Genomic DNA, 20,418 nt, shown 5'->3' with positions numbered 1-20,418 from the left:
CCCCTTAGCATTAAAATAACTCTTGCTGGATCATCACCACTCATGTGATCCAAAAGTACAGAAAACTGTTTTCAGACTCATTTTCATAGGAAAATAACCTGTGCTATGACTTTAAGCTACTTACAAGCCTTTGTGAATATAACTCTACTCAGGATAGGAAAAATACATAACATGGCCTAGTCCATGCTACTTACAAAGTGGCCAGCTTTCTTTTTGCTCCAAGACTTATTTTTTTTCCTTTCTCCCCTGTCTAGTATTAAGTTATCTCTTATGATAACAATTGTATAATGGTCACTGGAACATTTTTCCAGAGGGGGGAAAAAAATTAAGTATGTATGGAAATGCATATGGAAATACAACACACTCCCTCATCTTAAATTTCCCAGCACAAAAATGCTTTAAATAAGTGAAAATATTATGTCACCACAATAAGCAATGCAGCTACTGCAGGGCTCTACATGAGAAATCATACCAGAATATTGATTTATGCAATGCTCTCACAAGATATGGTTATAAACAGAAGCAGTGACCAGTACCAGAAAAGAAATCTAGTTAACATGACACAGTACACAGACAGAGTGTATAGTCCATAAACAGAAATGAAGATCAAGGAATATTTTCTCCTCCATAGCAGAGAAGATGAGGGACACAAGTAAAATAGTATCTCCAATTACCACTGAAATGGGAGTTTCCTCAAAATACCACAGCAAGAAAACTCCTCAGCATTAGCACAAGAAGCTAAATAAATAACATTATTCTGTTCATCATTTTTCTAACATTTGAAAACAATTTTGTTTCAGAAAGATCAAGTTAGCTCATCAACTAATGTAGATCTTTCTTTCCTGCTTCTTAATGACAACTGAGGGATCTACTCATAGTTTCTCAACAACTTTTAAAGATCGGTCAAGTTCTCAAGGAATTATGATGGGATTCTCTATTCCATTAAATCTCAAAACGCGGAAGAAAACAATTTATGCCTTTCTAAGATGAAAATGCTCTCTCACATCTCTTTTTGGTTTGGTTTGGGAGTTTTTTCGTGCATCAGTAGGTAGGCAGCACTAATTTTTTGATTTCTTAATAGCCTTTAATATCTACTTAAATCATACCAAAAAATCCCAACTAAAAAGTCTAGTCCAAGCACTGCTTAAGTCTATAGGCTCTGATTTCTCCTTCAAGACTTGTGCTAAGATACTCTGTCAGTTCACCCTGCTCCTTGTGAATAGGCTTCCATTTCAAAAAGCCCACTGTCACACACAGTACTAACCAGGCACCTTGAAGGTGGCCTCCAGTGAGTGCTGCTGTTTGCAAAGCATTTTTAGCATTCTTAAATTATTATGACATTGGGAAGACTAATATCTTAGCCTGTCATTTTAAATACTACTCAAGCATATATTTTAAACACAAAGACATCTGTACTTTATCTGTGTTCTCTTTTCTGACTGTAGACAGACAAGGATCACTGCTTCCATGATTTTGCCTGTGGAGTAGAACTGACAAGTAATGTCCCAAAAGACCACTTACTTGAGAAACTGCAACTTGTAAGGGACATTTTATCCTCAATCCTGCATCCAAATAACTGGATAAAGAGGTAGAAAAAGACCTGCCAAAGTTCTAGGTCTGATATGAACTTCCATGTACAAAGACAGGGTATGAGAATAATAATAAATACAGTATAAGCAAAAATTGTATTTAAAGTAGTATTTAAATCTACAGAACACTATTCTCAAACAAAAATTTCCTACAAAATATTAAAAACCCAAAAGATATCAGTGAAAGCAAAACAGGCTTCTAACAGAGGAAAAAGAAGAAATAAATGTAGATGGGATAAGAAAAATTAGAATTCAGTGAGCCTAAGAGCCACAGCAGCATGATTTTGACACCTCTGACACCACTGTTTTTAAGCTGATGTTTAAAAGAGCAGAATAACATCTCATCAACAACTTCTCCTTCCAGTTATAAGTGAACAAACCAAATTGATTATTTCAGAGAAGCTGAAAAAGATGGCACATAACTAGTTACACCAAATTCTTACTACACTTTATATACCCAGACTATCACTCTCAGATCCAATGTCACTCAGAGATTGTGCTATGTATCAGGAATATTTGGATAACTAACTAAAGCAGTCTTGCAATCACCTTACCTTTGCTCACTAAGAACTATAAACATTAGTCTTCCAATGTATGTGACTTAAATATTAAACATATTACAAGGTTTCCCTCTAGAAGCCATTTTAGGATTTAGGGATTTCTAGGGATTAGGTGTCAGTCATTATCATTCTGGCACTAGGAATTCACAAGCAACAATTTTAAAACTGGCAAAATTAATTATGTTCAACTGCCAAATGCCTGAGTTCTCGACTCACTCTCAATTCAAAGGAGCAACCTGTAGCTCCCCTGATGGCTTGGAACCTTCAATTAATTATCACAGTCTGCAGGCCAAGCATTCTCACAGCTATAAGGCCACCACAGGTGTGGTGGTAATTCATACTGTTTACATACACCATTTTATAATTTAAAAACACATTTCTTTATCTATAAGGATATTCTACATGTAGATGAATAAGTTATTACACTACTGCAGTAAGTTCATTTTTGCACCAACTTAAATCGTGGTAACCACCATGTGTTAAGAACAGACAACATCAAAACAGGCAGGCAAGCAGCTATTGTAGGATAGCTTGTCACTTGCACCTTGTTTCTTACTCATTGCAACTTCCCTATCTGCTCCAAGAGTAACCATGAAGATGGAAGTCACTGGACTAAAAGTTCTGTGCAGGAGTACTTACCATGAGTTTAGGATGCTTGCCACTACTGGTGCAAGTTTTCAGTCCTCTTACTTTTGCTTTGCAAGCCCAAAGTCAGCTACAATAATTAAAATAAAAAAAGACAAAAGGATTCACATCTCAATAGCCAGCTTCTCTGCTTGACAATCAGTGCTCAGTAACAACAGCTGAAAAGCTGAAGGAGAGTGGAAAGAAGTTTTGGAATTTTTTTTTTTTTAATCTTTTGAATTTCACAGGACAATATTATATTTTTATCTTCACATTCATTAGCAACTTATACTTGAATCAGGTCTATCTGATTTAAAAATACTATAAGCACATTTCTAATGGTTTTTCTAAACTAAATGACCAGTTCCAGGCTTCCATTAATATATTTCAACAAACTGTACAACAATGCTATGTATCTAATAAGAAGTGATCTCATACTAATCTCTATTAATCTAAATTTATGGTAATTGTTTTTCTTTCCTTAAAATTATGACAGTTGGGAAGGGTGGACTTTCCAAGAAATCTCATTTCAAAGGAGCATGGGGTGCAGGGGTTTAATAACTTGATAGTTCATGTTCAAAGATGGAATTTGTTAAGAAATAATGGTGAATCTTAGCCTTACCTTGTGAAAAAAGCTGTAGATTAAGATGATCATGTAATTATGTTAACAAAAGTACCTTGTGCAATTATCAGGTAGTCTTTCACAAAACGTCACACACAGTTTTTAGAGATTATATTTTTAATTAAAATTCCATGCAAACAGTTCAAGTTTGTTTTTTCCAATTCAATACTCTACTACTGCCTCCACACAACAATGCAGCTAAGATACATCACACTTCATTAAGTCCCAGCACAAAGAGCAGAAAACATTACTGTACTTGATAAATCCTGTTAATAATTTTTGTATTGCAATACTACTTCAGAAGAAGATGATTTGTGTTGTAAATAATATTGTTTAAAATATTCTAAGACTTTTGTTCTACTTGGACAGAGCCCACAGCATGCCTATTCCAATTGCTTTCACTGTGACTCAGTTCATAAAAATTTTATTTCAAAAGGTTACTACTCATCAAAAGAAGCTGCAGATCAGAAGAAATACAGGTAAGAAAAATTAGTTTCTGTTGGCTCTTGCTCAGTGCAAGCCTTCAGGGTCTAAAAAGGAGCAGTTCTTGAATTCAGAAAGGGCCTTTGATAAGAAAGTCAAATCTAGACACTCAAGTCACAGATCATTTTTCTTTGAACAAAATGTCCAAAGAAGGACTAGCTCTGCAGTGCTTGGAAAATGTAAGTAGAAAGAATGCTAAATTAACAGGATAACCAAGAAGCCTCCCTTTTCCCTGAAGGTAGACCTCAGCCAGTTCAGTCCAAGAAATATTAATTCCCAAAGGACCAGAGGTTTTTGCAGTGTTGATACTTTCCTGAATTAATTGGGGAGAATCATTCTAATTTCCTTCCTTTGGAATTCTTCAAATAATGTTTGAGAAAGGAAGAGTATTGAGACATTACAACAATCAATAAATTCAGTTTCTGTTGTTTGAAAGGCTTAGTAAAGGAAAAAAGAGAGCTGAACATCTCAGTTCTGGAAATAGTAGTTTATGTTAATACAACATGAATGATTACCTGGAGAAAAAAAAGAAAGCAAGGGGAAAAACACGCAGATGGAATAAATATATTCTCTTCCGTATAAGCTCAGGTCTCAGAAATGGAGGGATAAAACCCTTTCACTGGCAATTACTTTTCCAAATTTGGCTAAATTCCACTGACACCAGCAAGAAGCTTTTACATACTCCTACAATTGGTGCTGCCAGAGATAAGGATTGTAAAGCCCAAGACAATCAGATTTACATTAAACATAAACTTTTTTTCTTAGCTTTTTCAAGCCTATAATAGAGATTCAAATGAAAAAGAACTGCCAGCTGTTGAACTGCATCAGAGTAGTGACATTGCTTCTTTTAATTTATTTAAGCATCTGTCTTCAAAAATAAATTGGTTAACAACTCTTAATACTCCATGATTATTTGGTATGTGATGCCAAAAATTGTTACAATAACTAACAAACAAAATAATTTCTGAGAGCTGTGACAGGCCTGTCTCTTATCTTCATTAAATGAAGATATGACCAAATAGGAAGGTGACCCTTATTAATTAGTTTATTAATTTTTTTTTAATTTGTTAACAAACAGCCAAACAACCATACAAGACAATCCTCAAACAGGAAGAAAAATTAAAACAATATAATGTAGTCATAATCCTTTAGATTCTGATCACCTTCCTTCATTTTCTTCACTTTGTTTACACTATGTTTAGAGTTGCAGAATAAGTGATAATGAAGCAAGGTGGTTTCAAAGAAGATTAACAATCTGTGGAAGAGGGCATGAAGGAAAAGCAGAACCACAGAAATAGGAATAGGCTGACTTGGCTAGTATCTTAACCTGCTACTGAATGGTCTCTGCAGCTTTCATGATAGTCAAATTACAGAAACTTTCTAGATCTTAACAGTCTCTTCAAATAAGCATTTTAGATTCCAGGTTTTTTACCATTATTAAGAGAATTTTTACCATCATTAAGAGAATCTGGATTTTCATTTGCTTCTTCATTTCCCAAAATTCTCACCTAGATTTAACTTTTGCAGTATAAACAAGAATAAAATTATCCAAATACATCTTAACAATGACTTCAAATTTTCAAGTTTGTTGCCTTAATTTATATCTGACCCCTATCAGAAAATGCTATTAATTTCTTCTAAAATCAAAGACCAAAAGCACAGCAAAAAAATAATATTAAAATACTATCAAACTCACCCCATATATGAATTTCAGACCTGTTCACATCAGATTTTCACTGTGTACCCACTGAATGGTTTCTTCTTCGATCCTGAAGAGTTCAAAATGAAAGAAAAACCCTTTGCCTCTTATCAGCAAGTTTGCAATTGTAAACAAGCAGATTTGTTAGCAACTTACTGAGTTACAGTGATTTGGAGTATAAAATTAGGACTTTAATTTTATTTTTTATATAAAAACATATGCTCAAATCAAGATAATTTGCAATTTAATCAACAATTCTGCATACTTGTTCTACTTTTCCTCATGAATAGAATGTGAACAAAATTAACTTCACCTCATTCCCAAATAAATCTATTAGCTATTCTAACATTCTCCTTCCTGTGTTCTTTTATTAATGCTTTGCAAACAATCTACTACTAGTTTTGTGAAGCTTGTAACTTCTGCTCTAAGAACCTAAGCACTGATCCACATCTAGAAGTGAGATTTGTGGAGAGATGTGATCATGCTATTGATCCACCAATGATTTCCAGAATGTTTGATTTACAATGTGAATATAAAAAAGTAGAAGATTCCACTCAGCCTATTATGAAAATAACTTTAAAAATAAAGCACTACAAGGACTTCCTTGAACCTCAGTGTGAAGGGTAGCAATTATGATTATGAATATTAGTTAAATGAGCCATGTAGTCTGCTAAGAAAAATAGCACTGATTCAAGTGAATCTGAGCAGTGACTAACACTCAACAGACACTGGTTTTATCTGCTTTATCTCGTGGTCACTGCTTTTCTGGGCATGGAATGAAATCCAGAACCAACAGGTGTTTTGTACAACACACTCAAAAAACAAATATTTTGAATTACAAAACTAACAGCTAGCTTTCTTCCAGCACCCAGAAACATTTTCAACTTTCCAAGTCACATTCAATTAACCTTTCAGACACTCCATGGCTGCCTGCTATGATTAGAAGTTTATTCAACCGGTGTGTTGTCTCAAAACTAGCATTCTGCTGCTATAAAATCCTAGGTTCAGACCCATACAGATCCTTCTAGCTGCTATTTTATCATGTGTATTAAACAGAACATGCTTCCTAAAAGAGAGTATGGTACTCTTCACAATTCTCCTTGATACCAGCTCTGAAAGGTATCCAAGTACACAGCCCTCCAACCATCAAGGTTTAAACCTTGCTTCAACTAAATGACACTGAAGAAAAGTGATGATCTACAGAGACTTCTGTTTTGTCCTACAAACAGATGCAGCTATGGAGCTCTAGACAGAAATACACTGTGCTAGAAACAAAATACAGCTGCAGTAAAATATAGCTGCAATAAAAGCAGATACACAATTTCAATTTAGAATTGTAACTTCTCAATGTCTTATATAAAAAGGCTGGGCAGATTAAAAGGAAAGCCACAGATAATACTGGTTCAATGAATCTCTAAAACCTTATAACAAAATAACTTTCATCCAGGCTGTACCTAAAATTCCAGCTTTTTCTGTGTGTGTCTGAACAAAACATCAGACTTTCAATCTGAGTAGAGATGTACAGTTTTGATAGAAAAGAACACTTTTCTATCAATTTAGAATGAGATGTTTTACAAAATTGCAGGTTGGCATGATTTAATATTTATATATTCATAGCATTGGTGGCTCAATTAGTTATGATTAAATGCTGTGCCAGCATAAGAGATGGTAGTTATGGACCCCTTCCTATGGAATTTATGTCAAAAATAAAACAGAAAATTAGTAGGGTGGGCAGTTCTACAGGCTACAAAACCATGCCATACTTAAAGTTCTCTACTGTCAAAAACAGCCTGGCTGGGATCAGATTGCAAATGTCTGCTTACATTTGCAACAACACACAGCTTTAAAGAGCCTGAAACAGATTAGGATAATTTAAGTTTAATTGACATGTGTAAAAGATGTCCTGGGAAATACAAAACAAGTTATACAATATTCACATTAGAATGAAGCACCTCCTGGGCTTAGAAGTTCCATTTGTGTCTTGCATAAGTTTAAAAAACAAAACAAAAAATAAAGATCTGAATAAATAAAGTATCTAACCACACTCATTACTTAAGAAAAAGAAAACACAATGTGACTATAAATATTCAAAAATTCTTCATACTATTATAGTAAAATGGTTTGGAAGGGACATTAAGATTATCAACTTCCAAACTCCCTGCCTTGGGCAGGGACACCTTTCACTACACCAGGTTTCTCAGAGACCTGTCTAACTTGACTGTGGATACTTTTAGCAATGAGGCATTGAAAACTTCTTTAGGCAAGCTCACCATCCAGAGCCTCACCACTCCCCCCGTGAAGAATTTCTTCCTTGTATTTAATCTAAGCCTACTCTCTGTTTGAAGCCATAGCCCCTTGTCCTGCCACTACAGGCTCTTGTAAAAAGTCCATCTCCAGCTCTCTTCTCCCCTTTATGTACAGAAAGATGGTCTTAGGTCTCCCTGGAGCTTTTTCTTCTCTAGGTTGAACAATCCCAACTTTTTCAGCTTTTCCTCACAGAAGAGGTGCTTCACTCCTCTAATCCTCTTCACAACCGTCCTCTGGACTGACTCCAACAGGTCCATGTCCTTCTTGTGCTGAGGATCCAAGAGCTGGACACAGTATTTCAGCTAAGGTCTCACCAGACCATGAGGTGTTATCTCAGGTATTTCTTTTTCAGTAAGACCTATACACAAGATATTTAGAGACCATCCATAGAAGAGGTCCCTCGAATTTAATCTTGCATTGTGCCAGGCCAGCTGCAGATTTCTTTGTATGAATTCTTGGTTTTTTTCACCACAGGTCCCTTCCTACTAAGTTCTTATGGAACTGTACTACAAGGGCCACCTGTAGAACACTTCTCCATTAATACAGGATAAGCAAGCATAATTTTTTAGCAGGTTTATTGTTTTTCACTCTGACAGCAGGGTGGTAGTGTCTCCCACTCTATCCCTTTCAACCAACAAAAGCTGTAACTGTGTAAAAGATCTTCAAGGGATTTGGAATGTGAGTGGTCTCATTCTCATATACATGGTACAAAATGCCTATCTGTAAGTCCGAGAATTTTCTTAGAAGAGCACATTGGTGTAGCTGTTGCAGAATTAAAGTCTGAATCTCTAGAAGATCTTTCTTCAGTGTATTGATCGCTAGTATTTTTTTAATCAAAATACAACATAAGAGTCTGAAACTAAGGCAGGTTTCTAAAGACAATATTTTTTAAGAGCATTAGTTAGAGAAGAGTGATCTGCCTTTGTTATACTGTCAGCTTGCAGATTCTCATAGCGAGAGATTAACAAGAGTTACTATTTCCAGAAGGACTGATTGAGAAAAAGAAAATAGAGCAGTATTATAAGATTCTGTTATAAAACAAAATAATTTCAGCCATATCCCACTTGCACAGTCACATAACACTGCTTCACAGGTAGTCCACTGGAACTCTAGCTAGATCAAGGCAAGTTTGGGTCAGTTTTCAGATTTCAAAGACTCCAGAAAATTGAATTTTCTTTATTTAGGATGAGTGTGCAGCTTGTAAATACAGAAGTACAGTTTTTAGTAGATCTTACAGCAGACTTTCTCTTTTTATAAAAGCTGACAGGATTAATTAAATTCAGAGATTTCTCAGCATTTTAGCATATGCTTCACGTTCATCTGACATTTTGTTCTAACTTCATCATGGTTTAACCCCAGCCAGCAACTAAGCACCACACACTCAATTTCTCACCTTCCCTACTGCAAAGAGAATTGCAAAAAAAGAAAATAAAACTCATGCATCAATGTAAGAACAGAAACAAAAAAAAATATTATAATATTTCAGTATTACAGTATTATAATTTATTATAATATTAATATAAATTGTAATTAAAAGGAGGTAGGGCAGAACAAAACTCAAGAAAAACAAATTACTCTCACTGCAGTTGCTTACCACCTGCTGAAAGATGCCCAGCCAGACTACAAGCATTGGCAACTCCTGGCCAACTTGCACCAGTTTATATACTGGAGATGGCATTCCATGGTGTGGAATATCCCTTGGGCCAGTTCAAGTCAGCCATTCTGGATGTACTCCCTGTCCCCACCTTGTTGTGCAGCTCCTCACTGGCAGAGCATGGAAAATGGAGAAGTCCTTGAGGAGTATACACTCCCCAGCAACAACTAAAACCTCAGTGTGTTATCAACATTACTGTCATACTAAATTCAAAACACAGCACTGTACTACCTACAAGAAAGAGAATTAATTCTATTCCAACTGAAATCAGGACAAACTTTCACCAAGAACATTTGAAATGTACTAAATGGACAGCACATATCCTCAGCTATTGTGAGATGTAATCATTAAGATCATAAATGACCCAGTCTTTGGCATGCATGGACTGTATGAGTTCAGAACAATACCTCAGCATGCAATCTATACAGTACATACTATCATCAGAGAGAAAGTAAATTCATCTTAATTTCATTAAGGTTGTAAAAAAAACAAGGCTTAATAAAATTCAGAAACAATAAAGTTCTTCAGCTCTCCCCAGAAATTCAATAGGTACTACACTTGTACTAGCTGTAGGACTAAATAAAGTGTGTTTAAATGCTGCAACAGTTTTGAACTAATTGCTGTAGGAATTATCCAAATAAGTTTCTGCTCTTCCAGTTTTCCTGAACTCCTGTAAATCTTTGACAGAAATATAAATGCTTTTCAAGGGCAATTTTGAGCTTACACTTGAAAGCACATTTAGACTTATCCGTATTTAGAATGGACTAAAAATAAGGAAAGGTTGTTGAGACAAGAGTGCCCCTCAGTGGCAGTATGTTGATATAAAATACAATTATATGATACTTTAAAATCATATTTTCACTAGTTATTTTCATCACTCAGGACAGAAGGACAGATGCACCATCAAATCACATTCTTTCAAAACTTCATCATTACTGAGAATCTGAGGGGATTTAGCACATACAATTTAATAATGAATGAATATAAATATGTACATCATGAGGTAAAAATATTTACAATGAAACAACAGTTTTTAATATTTATAGCTGAGTGTTTTGTGGATGGGTGTGTGCATGTGCCTACACTTTCCTGTTATATTTAAGAAGAGAGATGGAATTTTGCATATAGATTTCTCACAACAATTCTGCAGGATTCAAAATTCAAAAGCTACAGGATCTAAATTGCCTGCAAGGCTTGCTGTGTGTACCAGTTTGTATTAATTTGCTCAAAGACTAAAACTGTGCCATGTTTTGTACTGTTCACACACATACTGGTTTCAAAGTCTGTCCCAGAACCTGCCTAGGTTCCTTCCTCCACAGTGTTGATTAAAGAAGCATAAATCAAGAATATTCACTACTATAGACTTACACAAATGGCACCTCACTGCAGCTGATCTGGGAACAACTGAAGGATACTAAACAATTTCATGTCAGAATTGGAATAGAATAGACAGCTGTTATACTTTGTATGTTCATTAGCACTTGTTCTATAATCTGGCTATTTCAATATTCTTGTTAATTTAAATAAAAACAGGCCTTGAAGCATAGCTATAGTTTAAATATTTTAAGCCAGATAAAGCTTAAATACAAACAGAAAGAGCCTTACAAAGATTCTTAACTACAACCTAAACAAAGGCACATTAAATTCACAGCTATGTATTAGTGATTGATGTAATAAGCATTACTTTGTAATTTAGCCTAAAAACATAGTGCTGTTAATTACATGTAGGAAGATCCTGGCAAAAAGAATGGAGGTCCTTACTTGGATAAATATATACCATAATCTGCCTTCTATAAACTGTTGTTGCTTTTCCTTCAAAGAGTAAGAGTGTTCTCCCAACGGCACCCCCTCTATAAGCTCCATGACTATGTACAATCTCATAAAAGAAATTAATAGAACATTATATTTATACAGAAACCATTTTAAAATAGAGTACTTGAGGTAAAAGTGCATTTTAAAAGAATTTAAAATATTTTTAAATAGTTCTTAAATATTTTTAAAATATTTTTAAAAATATTTTTTAAATATTTAAAATTTTTTAGCTTTTAAAATTTAATTTGTACAGACAGATAGACCTTAATTTAGTTCTACTCTTTTTTATTCAATTTTTTCTTCAATTTATGTCACAACTAATTTTTTTTCCAATTTTTTCTTCAATTTATGTCACAGAACAATAAGGAAATCACTGCCTGATTCACTCAGCAGGCAGATATGTGTAGATAACTCTCTATTGAAAAGAAAATTAAAACAATATGGCTGGAAATCTATATCACTATTCACTCTACTACTTGTCATAGTCTATTTAACTTTTAGTTCCTGGGCTATTTGTTGTTTTGGGGGCGGGGGCCTCCCCTTTAAATATGATTTTTTGTACTATACTTTAAAATAAACTTCTGTTCATAAAAAATTCCCAGGGACTGCTGGCACTTTCATTGTGCAATGATAATAGAGGGAGCTACCTGTAATAAACTGGCTTTTTCAGCATTCCTTTCTTTGATAAAATCAGCTTTGCTATTGCATATATTCCATTTGCCTGGAAACAGAAAAAAGTTAGCATTAATAGTGCCCCTTTACATGCAAACCACAAATAAAAATCAATGTTCAGATAAAACCAATACCAATGGACAAGTTGTCAACATCCTAAAATACAAGCTTAAATGTGTATAAGAATCAAATCATTGTTACATTTTAAGTGATACCACAAAGAGAGCCGGTGAGCAGATAAAGCAATGCTTCTATCTCTAGAGGTGAAGGAAATTACAGCAATAGATCTCCTGTCACCATGTGGCACCATATTTTGAATTGTCAGGAACAAAATTCAGGTCTCAATAAAAATAAATTGGAGAAACACCAAAAGTGATAGCTTGAAAAGTCTACCCGTGCCTTCAGCAGGATTTTGTGAAAACCATACTGATTTCAGCTTCCATTTCCATGCAACCATGTGTCCTCCACTATTCTATCCACTTTGTAAGTCTGACAGATGGGCATTGGTAGATTTAGTTGGAGTACTGCTCACAGTTACTTGACAAGGTCCCTGATGAAGACTCCTCTCTAGAACAGTTGAAAGGAATAGGTGTCAGCTCCGCAGAGGCCCTTCTGCAGTTCCTGATGTTTTCCTCAGCTGTTCATGAAGGTAGAATTAAGCTTAGACCATGGTTAAGCTTAGGTTTTGGGCTGTGCAGTAGAGCCGTGGAGTCAAACACATTCTGTCTGCTCCAGAATTACTGCAGACCGCTGCCAAAGCTGTGACAAGGACAGAAGACATTAATACTTTATGCTTTGTTTCTTTCTAACAATAGAATACTTTCTGAAAATACGTGCTGGTATCACACATCTGCAAATAAAAAAATCCAATTTGATTCTCCTACTCCCTAAAGCAGGTATAAAAATTTACAATTTTGCAATATTTTGAATCCTTTTGCACAACTGTATGTAAAGACATAACAGAATATTAGACCTTATAAATATTAGACCTGATATACCTGCTTGAAGTGAGAAAAAACTTTCTTGTATCTCATCAGGACTCAGCTCATCTGACAAATGAAGATCCTGGATTCTCCCTGCTGCACTTGCACCAGATAAACTTCCAACTGAAGAGCGTTCAGATTCTTACCCTAAAAGAAAAAACAAAATGAAGTTCAAGTTGCATTGTTAAACATGGCTTAATATGTCTTTGTTAACCATTCCCAAATTCTGAAAATTTGTATGTTTTCACTAAATTAGCTAATACACTTTGAAAAAGCAAACAAGCCTTTAAACAGGAAATTCCTTTACCATGCTCATCACTTACATTCACAATTCTAGCTCACTAAATAGGTGTCTGATTAATAGGAAAACTAACCAGACAGTAGTGCCATATTTATGACTTAAATAAATAGTCATTATTTAGTTTATACACAGAAAAAAATGAAAAACATCTTAGGGTAACAATGAAATATGAAAGACTGGAAAATAATAGTGTTCCTTCATCACATTCTAAACAGCCTTTTAAATTCTGTTGGCATCACATACAGCTGAACAAGCCAAAGATGCTATTTGATAAAACAGGGTTTGGTCAAATATATCTTAAAAGAGCAAACAGTCTTGTACAATTACCACGATGTTGAGGACTGAAAACCTACTCCTGTAATATATGAAGGAACTGCTTGATTCCACCCCAGATCCAAATCTCCACAACTAGTCTCAGGATCTTTACAGACCTGTGCCAGAATCCAAACTATACTCCACAAAAGTTTGATGTGATCAGAATGGAGTAAACTGAGCAAGACTGGAACTCCTTTATACATTTTTATTTATTCTTTGACTTGTGAGAATGCACAAAGGAGTCATAGCAACTCTGCTGTAAGCCTAAAAAAAAAAATCAGCACAACATTTTAATAACTCTATCATTACTTTATGTCAGTTAGCAAAGGGAAAAAAACACAGGAAGTTTAAAAAAGAATAGAGATCTCCTGTAAAAAAAAAAAAAGTTAAAGAAAGCAAAGTCAGTGTAATCTGGTTAAAGTCACGGTTCAAAAAATAAAAGATGACAATCAAAAAATAAAAGATGACAGTGGTCCAAACTTTCACAAAGCATGAAATTATATTTATATTTATATTTATATTTATATTTATATTTATATTTATATTTATATTTATATTTATATTTATATTTATATTTATATTTATATTTATATTTATATTTAGTTCAACTGTCAGCAGAGGCAATCAGGCATACCCAGCCAGGATGGGAGGTGGCCAGGTGGGCTGCAGTCATCCATGGTACCACCTTCTCATTAATGGCATTAGTACTACAAGCAGCACTGATTGCATGAACTTGTAAAGTCCACCTGTGGAACACAAACAGTCTAGCTCCACAGAAAGCACAGAAATGCATGATTCTTCTCCAGTATAGTTTGAATATTGTGTTTAGAAAGTGATGGGCTACATCCTTTAAAAGGTTTATATAAGACTTTCATGAACTGCAATGAAGGCCAACTTCCTATAGAAAATATGGGTAAGGATATCCATTTCCACTTTGAGCAAAGAAGTTCCATGCGTAGTTAATGAAACATGTGAATTCAGATTCATATCTGAATTTAAAATTATCCTTAAATGTAATTGAATTTCATCATCTTCCTGTCTACATTCAAATTCTCTTACATCTAACTTTTGATTTACATATAACCTAAATAATTTTCAAACCCAGAAACTAAATAAAATCTTTTCATATATTAATTTTCTCTATTCTTAGTCACATGTGAGGTCATTTATATGTGTGAAATAGTTAAGCATGAAATTTTAAAAACCTCTTCAGAATTTTAAAGGTGATAAGTGATGTATTATGAAATTTGAAAGTCTTTTGAAAGATTAGTTTCTCACTGAAATTCAGTAATGCTTTGTTAATAATCTTAGCTGGGATAATTAAACAATTGAAGGAACACTGAACCAGGCCTCCTGAAATAAAAACTTAATATTCATCTTATATTTAACAGCACAGTAATTTAAGATCATGCCTGTATTTCTGTTCATGATTTATATCTAAGTTAACTCCATATTTGTCTAGATTCTCTAAAAATAGTTTGTCTGATATGATATGATCACAATTGCCTTTTTTTTTCTGCAATATGAGAGAATCATGAAACCCTACTTACACTGATTTTGATCTCAGCTGTATCTCAGTTTAGCCACAAACCAGAAATAGTTAAGTATAGATTCTTCGACTAATGGCAATCTATAGCAAGGGATATCTGGGTTGACACAGAATATTTACACAGAGAATACTTTATAAGTGAAAAATCACAGCAGAAATTTGTGTAAGAAAACTTTAAAATATATTTACATTTTAAAAGTATATAAAACATTTTGAATCATAGTAATGTGTAGCTCAGGACACATAAGCATTACTTTTTATATGAACAAATGTTTACAATCTATTTATATCAAACAGTCAATCATATATCAGACCAATTACCTTACAGAGAAGAAATTATTTTTATTTTACTACTAATACATCTGTAAAAGACAGATTATCTTACCTTACAAGCCTGACAAAGTAAGGAATTTAGTCCCACCTATGTCAAATCTGAAAAGCATGCATTATTCCATAATGTAGTTAATTAAACAAAATTACCAATTTTATAGAGAACTTACTTTATGTGCTCCACTTGCTATAACCCATTCTATTTGATTTTTAAAAGCAGCAAGCTTTTGAACAAAGGAAGACACATAAATTGACTCTTTCTCACTAATATTTTCATTTTACCAGTGAGATAACAGAGTAAAATACTGTATAAGTTCTTTGAACCATAAGTAGCTCATTTTACTCTTTTATTTCAATGCACAAAAAGATACTAATTTCCTAAAGAAGTATTACTTAACAAGCTGTTCTTTTCTACAGGAACTTTAGCTTTCACTAGTGTGATGATGCCTACATTGAATATAATAGTATCTTAATGATGTCCTCAAGTATTTTTAACATTTTAAGCCTCACACAAAAAGTTGTGAGTAGCCTTATAATTTCTGTTATCAGCTATTGCACTTAAATGTCTTGTTGACCAACTTGTCTACATTCTGCTGCTCTTCTCCATAATTAAGATAATGATTCGCTACTGTTTCCATATACTGCAAGTAGGGGAGGAAAAATAAAGGACACCATTAGGAAAACGAGTTTGAAGACTTCATAATCCTAGACTGTTCTGCACAGGTTGAGCCTGTAGGTGGTGCATCTGTTTCATGAAAAAATATTCTGCAATGCAATAGTAGTGTAGCCTCAAGGTTTAAATCTGTTTCAACATTTAAAAAAACTCATTTATGCAGTGTACTTTTCTCTTTGCAAAGTCATTTGCTACAGTGCAGGGTGACTTTTCTCATGTCCATTCAAAAGTCTACAGTTTCTTTGGACTGAACCAATTGTGTTGACTTTTCTAATTCTCCCACTTCAGGAGGCATTTCTTAAGTCTCCTAACCAGAAGACCTAGATGAATGCAGTTAGATTATAGGACAGTTGTTTTGAAAACTAGTGAAAAAACCCACACCAACTGCTCACGGGAAAATTGAGGAACAGAGTCACTTCTCCCCACAAACCAAGAATATCTGTACACTGCTTTTTACAGTATATATCATTCTAATCATAATAAACTGATATGTAACATAAAGGACAAAGGTACTATGGGGATTTCTACCTGAGCTAGACTTTCAATTCCACCCAGGCTGTGGAGCATTTCCTACAGGAAAATTAGAAAACAAAAAACAAAACCCAAACAAACAAACAAAAAAAAAAGTTAAGAATAATTTAAAATAAGTAGATAAATAAAACCACAAGAGATGAAATTTAAACTGGAGTTTTCTGTTTCCTTCACTAACTGCATTATGGGAATTTTACATACCTATATGACAAAGTCAAATTCCAAGTCTAGGGCTCAGAGCAATGACCAAGCCATCTCTTATGGAGATTTACCATTTCTTTGCTAGGGTCAGCAACAACAGACATGACATAAGACATATCAGAAATTGAGCAAGTTATAAACTAAATGCAATAAAAGAAATGTTTGAACACTTCAATAAAACAGCTTGATTCCGAACCAACTGACTAGACAATTAGTGAGCTACAACTGTTCAACATAGCATACCATAGCACTTTTAATACCATTTATATTCAAACAGAGTAGCAGTTATAAATAAATTTATTTCATTATATGAGCATTAACAGCCGTCACTTATTATCACTGGACCACTGATGAGGGAAAGTACATACCTGTCTCTAAGAACAAATTAACTGTACTTTGATATAAACTTTTAGTGGCTGAATTGAGGCTCAAAAGAGCAAAATAAATGAGAAACCACCTAGCAAACTTCAGTGCACAAAATACACTTATGCAAAAATATGGGTGCCACAGAAGTAAAAATAGCTATATTTAAAATATTTTTGAATTATCATAATAGATTCTGGCTTTCAAAAACTCTAATTCTATTATGCCGGGAATAAATTGTTACTTAGTTAAAATGTTCTTGAAATAGGATTGTACTTCCACAGAGAACTTCCTCCTTTATATTTCTCCATATGATTGTCCAGCATAAGACATGTCAGAAAACACAAATCAGGTTTGCAGAATGTGTCCAGGGGCAGTAATCCTGCATAAAATACCAGTAATGGAATCACTATTTCCACTGCCTGTTCAAAGTATATATCCGCATTTCCCTATTTAAAATAAACCTGAAATTAGACATCTTTGACATATGTTTTTTTGTTGTTATTTTAACTGAGAGGACAAAATTTGTTTAGATAGGTTTCTTGGAAACAGAAGAAGTGTATGGGTCATGGTAGTTCTCTTCCCATTTCATCATCTGTAGTTGGGAATGAGGCCAATAGCTAAAAATACTTCCATAAAAATAAATGTTTTACAAACAGATACTAATAAACTCTCAGCACTTCTATGCCAATATTCTGCCCAAAGTAATATCATTTTTCATTTTGATTCCATAATTGGCCACTTCAGAACAACACAAAACTCTCATGGAAAGAAAACAGCAACCGTACACCTGTGTGCAAAATTTGCAGGACAGATTTTAAGGTGGCCTGAAGATACTCCCTTGGTGGACAGCCATTCCCTGAGCCTGGTTAACATTTGAGAGCCACTTCCACTGCAGTTACATTTGCAACACACATTGCTAGATACACCAGGGTATAATCCAGCTTATCTACATATCTACTAATTTATGCTTGTTTCATCAACCTTGCCTGGGTGCTTTCATTCTAAACATAAGAGGCTTCTTTTGCCATATCACTATCACAAGGAACCACCAAAGAAAACCAAAATATAAGCCAAGTATGTCAGAATGTACAAACAGAACTTGGGAAATCACAGTGTAAGTTATTCTTAGATTTTTGGCAAAGGGAGCTGAGCCACTGACCTCCCACTGGTGAGTACTGAGTTCACATGCAAAAAAGAGATACAAGATTTAAAAATCACTTAAATGATCTAAACTCACTATCATTTAGATAATCAAAGAAGAGATCCCTAGTTCCCCACTTGGTTCTGAATAAAGGTCTAAGTAAACTATGTGGTGTTTTTAGATTCCTCTGTAAATTCTAGAAGTTATACATTAATACCTTTCAAGGCTCTAGGATTCCTTCTTTAAACTTCTGCACCACTTAAGGGTTTTTTAGAAAATGTATTTGGGCTTTAAAAAGGAAAATACAATACACTGCAAAGGAATATAGTAAAAAAACCCTGAAAAATGCATTTTTTTCCACAAAAATATATTTCTCTGCCCTCTGTATTTTTTTAAGGTCTTGTACTTTTTCCTCACATAAATGAGAGCAGCATAAGAAATTAATCTCTCCAATCCTGTTACACTCAGAAATACAAATAAATACAAACAAGCGGCATCAACTCATCTGAATTTTATGGAAGCCACTGGCCTCTCCCTATAAAGGCAGCAGTCCATAAAATACAAATAGAATCAGTGAAATAGATTAGAAAAGCAAACCATAGATTACAGACACCATATACAGATAAATTATCAAGAAAACATAGCAGTTAGAATTTTGGTCATCCAAGTTTTGTCATATACCCAGTCCTTCATTCTTCTGTCCCATTAACCTGAGCATTGCTCCTCAAAGCCAATACACAAGTGGTTGTTCAAAACTGAGATTATGAAGTACTGCTGGTGATTTCCACAGAAAGGTGAATTGTTGTAACAATATGGGATATTATGCAAGCATCTTGTTTCTTCGTGGAAGGCAAGAAAAAGTGGCCCCCCTTCTTGTTTATGAATGTGTTTCATATACTGACCTGCAGGTAACTCTCCTTAACTAAAGTTGTAAAGATATCTTGAAACAGCTGATGCTTGGGATGCTTGCTAAAATTTCTCTCATTCTTGTAGGTCATGCTGATAAGGAAGAAGAAAAGAAAAATGGTGAATTGCAAATTAGCTTGCCACAAGACAGTTTTACACTGCTACAATTTAACATTAGCAGCAAAAACTAAGAAATGTCATATCAGCATTTACCATAGAATAACATGATTTCAGATTGCCAGCCATTAACAGTCTGTCTCATGCATAATTTGGGACTATCAGAATGGTATAACTTTTCCAAATAAAGCAATTATCACTATTTAAAATGAGTTTATTAACTCTCACCAGTATACTCTGTTGAATGGGAAAATTTGAAACTTACAAAGGCAGGAACAAACAGTAAGGTTTAAAAAATTAAAAATATGTCATTCTCATCTCAAATACTGGATATTAACATGAAAAGTGCAAGTAACAGACATATGTAAAAATACAAATGCCTTCAACACCTCAACCAAGTGATACCCTTAAATACATAAAGATGTTCAGAGATACAAGAGTGTCATCATCAGCTTTTTTAAAATTATTTTTACCTAAATTTTTCAAGCTCAACAGCTTCTGTTGATTCTTGCCATTGACCACTGGACTTTTGTTAATTGCTTTTGACATTTTGCCAAGTTCTTGTCACACTGGTTTGACCACTTTCAATATATATAAGCTGGAACGAAGGATGGAAGGGATAGTAGTCATGAGGCAAGCACTGCATTTTAAGTTTTATGAGAATATTATCAGGCAAAAGTACCTTTTCTCAAGTTCTGACTTGAACTTTGGACATTAAACTTGCCATTATAGAACACACACACCCCCTCTGCAAAACAACACAGATGGTAGAAAACTGATGCAAAGCAAGACTGGAAAACAAGTACAGAGAGGTAAGAAAAAGGTGAAAAATGGTGTCTTTTAAAATTCATGATAGCAAGCCTGACAAAATTTGCAACACATGCTCAGTATCTATGCTTCTTACCTGTCCCAGTTCCATAATTGCATAGTCTTCACATTCTTTTTAGGTTGTGCAACTCACATGTTTCAGCTTTCTGCTCAGA

General features: G+C 34.3%; 1 protein-coding gene across 1 annotated transcript in view; it reads right to left on the bottom strand.

Annotated features, from left to right (window-relative positions):
- Positions 1–20,418, bottom strand: part of NEK10 (NIMA related kinase 10) — a 68,472-nt gene that overhangs the window by 46,829 nt on the left and 1,225 nt on the right. Inside the window, 13 exon segments of the mRNA XM_086852871.1 lie at positions 2,789–2,864; positions 11,236–11,524; positions 11,971–12,035; positions 12,038–12,154; positions 12,686–12,781; positions 13,012–13,146; positions 13,649–13,712; positions 13,714–13,885; positions 15,213–15,267; positions 15,667–15,735; positions 16,060–16,174; positions 19,315–19,411; positions 19,909–20,033. Of these exon segments, the coding sequence (XP_086708997.1) occupies positions 2,789–2,864; positions 11,236–11,524; positions 11,971–12,035; positions 12,038–12,154; positions 12,686–12,781; positions 13,012–13,146; positions 13,649–13,712; positions 13,714–13,885; positions 15,213–15,267; positions 15,667–15,735; positions 16,060–16,174; positions 19,315–19,411; positions 19,909–20,033 (1,475 nt within the window).

This window comes from Cyanistes caeruleus, chromosome 1 (genome assembly GCF_971803275.1).
Source record: "Cyanistes caeruleus chromosome 1, bCyaCae1.hap1.1, whole genome shotgun sequence".
In the NCBI taxonomy this organism is placed as follows: domain Eukaryota; kingdom Metazoa; phylum Chordata; class Aves; order Passeriformes; family Paridae; genus Cyanistes; species Cyanistes caeruleus.
The sequence above is the reverse complement of the archived record's forward strand: the minus strand, read 5'-3'. Positions and strand labels throughout refer to the sequence as shown.